The sequence below is a fragment of the Harpegnathos saltator genome, unplaced genomic scaffold (assembly GCF_003227715.2).
Source record: "Harpegnathos saltator strain DR-91 unplaced genomic scaffold, Hsal_v8.6 scaffold526, whole genome shotgun sequence".
Taxonomy (NCBI): Eukaryota; Metazoa; Arthropoda; class Insecta; order Hymenoptera; family Formicidae; genus Harpegnathos; species Harpegnathos saltator.
Genome location: NW_020230345.1, coordinates 162,080 through 163,885, shown reverse-complemented (window position 1 = coordinate 163,885; position 1,806 = coordinate 162,080). Strand labels below are relative to the sequence as shown.

General features: G+C 59.6%; 1 protein-coding gene across 1 annotated transcript; it reads right to left on the bottom strand.

Annotated features, from left to right (window-relative positions):
- Nucleotides 1-282: 282 nt before the first annotated feature.
- Nucleotides 283-1,569, bottom strand: LOC112589497 (protein MSP1-like). The gene is made up of 2 exons (XM_025303018.1): nt 1,386-1,569; nt 283-1,073 (listed from the first exon to the last, which is right to left on the bottom strand). The coding sequence occupies exons 1-2, from the start codon at nt 1,567-1,569 to the stop codon at nt 283-285; spliced, it is 975 nt and encodes a 324-aa protein (XP_025158803.1).
- Between the last annotated feature and the right edge of the window lie 237 nt (nt 1,570-1,806).

Here is a 1,806-nt window from a genome sequence, read left to right as displayed (position 1 = left end):
GCCGTATTTGTCAAGCGGTGTCACCGGTTCGTAACGCGCCGCGTGCGCCAGTATCTCGGTGTACGATAGCAACGGCAGAGTCACGCGTATCTCTCGATCGTCGCGACCGTCATCGACGGCGTCGTCACCTCGCGTCGCCAGGCGTTCGGTCACAAAGTCCTCGTACGTGGTGTCGGATCGTTCGAAGTAACGACATAAGCGCGATGGTTTCCCGATCGTGCGTTTGAAGCGCGCGAAGTCTCCGGGCACCCAGTGACGACATATTCAACGAATCTCCGATTCCTAGTCCCGACTGGCGAATCTAGTGCCTCGCGTCGCGTAGTCGATCGGTCGGTGCAGAAAAGCGTTGAACAATCGTACCGTGGCCTCCCGCGTACCCACGTAACCCACGTAACCCATGAACACGGCGGCGCACCGACGACGAAACGCGTCGTCCAGATTACTCAGACGGTTGGTCGTGAAGATGCTGAACACGCCGTAGTTGTCCGTCCCGTCGTTCGGTTCGAGAATCGTGAGAAATCTCGTGAGCAGACTGTACTCGCCGCTGGTCACGGCACCGCTACGATTCTTCACCAGTCCGTCCACCTCGTCCAGCAGCAGCAACACGTTGCGACCGGTGGTGCGAACGAGAGCGCGCATCTTCCGGTACAGCGAGCGCAGTTTCTTCTTGGTCTCCAAGCGGTAGGTCGACAGCAGGTTCTCCGCGTTGACGAACGCCAGATTCGAACCGAGCGACCGGGCCACTGCTCGAGCGGCCGCAGTTTTACCGGTGCCCGATGGTCTGTACAGAATCACGTTCGCACCGGCCCGCGTGCTCGGTCGTCGCTCCATCATCTCGTCCGCCAACAGGACGCTCTCCGGCTCGTCGTTGATCACGAAATAGGCGTTCAGCAACAGTGCGTGCTGCTCCTCGTAGCCCGGCAGATCGCTCAGTGAGACGTTCAGACTCTCGTGCGGTATGAACTCATACAGTCCATCGGTGTGCACATGCGGATCGGCGTCAGCGTCCGCGGAGTCGCCGGTGTTGCGCGCGTCGTCCAAGCGACGACGCGCGCGACACCGCTGCGCTGAAACTGTCTGTGCGCCGGATCGACGATGAATCGATCGTACGTGGCGGCATATCGGGCCACGATCATACCGAGAGCCACGTGCTTGTCGGCCGCGGCAGCGTTGTCGGCGCGCTCCAATTCCACGATCGATCGGGCCTCTTCGTTGTACTCTCGAATGAATTCGTCGGTCGCTCTCTCGTACGCGGTAGTCTCGACGGGGACGGAACGCGAGAGGTGGTCGCGCCACGCGACGCGTTCATCGCGACGGCGAATCGCGCGAGGTTCGCTTCGAAGGGAACAACAGTGTAGACACTGGTCCCCAGACCAGAGACTTACTGATCTCTTCGGCTGTAACGCCGACACCGATGCGCAGCGTGTCCAACGTCTCGCTGTTGAACAGCTGTTTCAGTCGATCGTTGCTCCGAACCTTCGCCCGCCCGACGAGGTAGATCAATGCGACGATGAGTGCGACGATGATCGCGATGATCACCAGGACGCGCACGGTCGTGCTTGCGCCCATGTTAGGTTCTCGTTTCGCGCGCTCGATCTTTTTATTTCTCTTTCGCGAACTATTTCGCGCGATCGCTCGGTAAACGAGGAATCATATTCTCGCGCGAACGCACGTCGCTCCGGCGAAAATAGGATGCCTATTTCGCGCGATCGCTCGGTCGATCGCGCGTTTTTAGGTTCCGTTCGAGGATCCGCGTGCCACCTCCGTTTCCGTCAAATCGAGCGAAAACACGGTGATTCGAGCTTC

Coding starts and splice junctions, on each gene's coding strand:
- LOC112589497 (XM_025303018.1), bottom strand. CDS start 1,569: ATGGGCGCAAGCACGACCGTGCGCGTCCTGGTGATCATCGCGATCATC. Junction 1,074..1,385: donor CGTTACAGCCGAAGAGATCA/GTAAGTCTCTGG, acceptor GCGCACAGACAG/TTTCAGCGCAGCGGTGTCGC.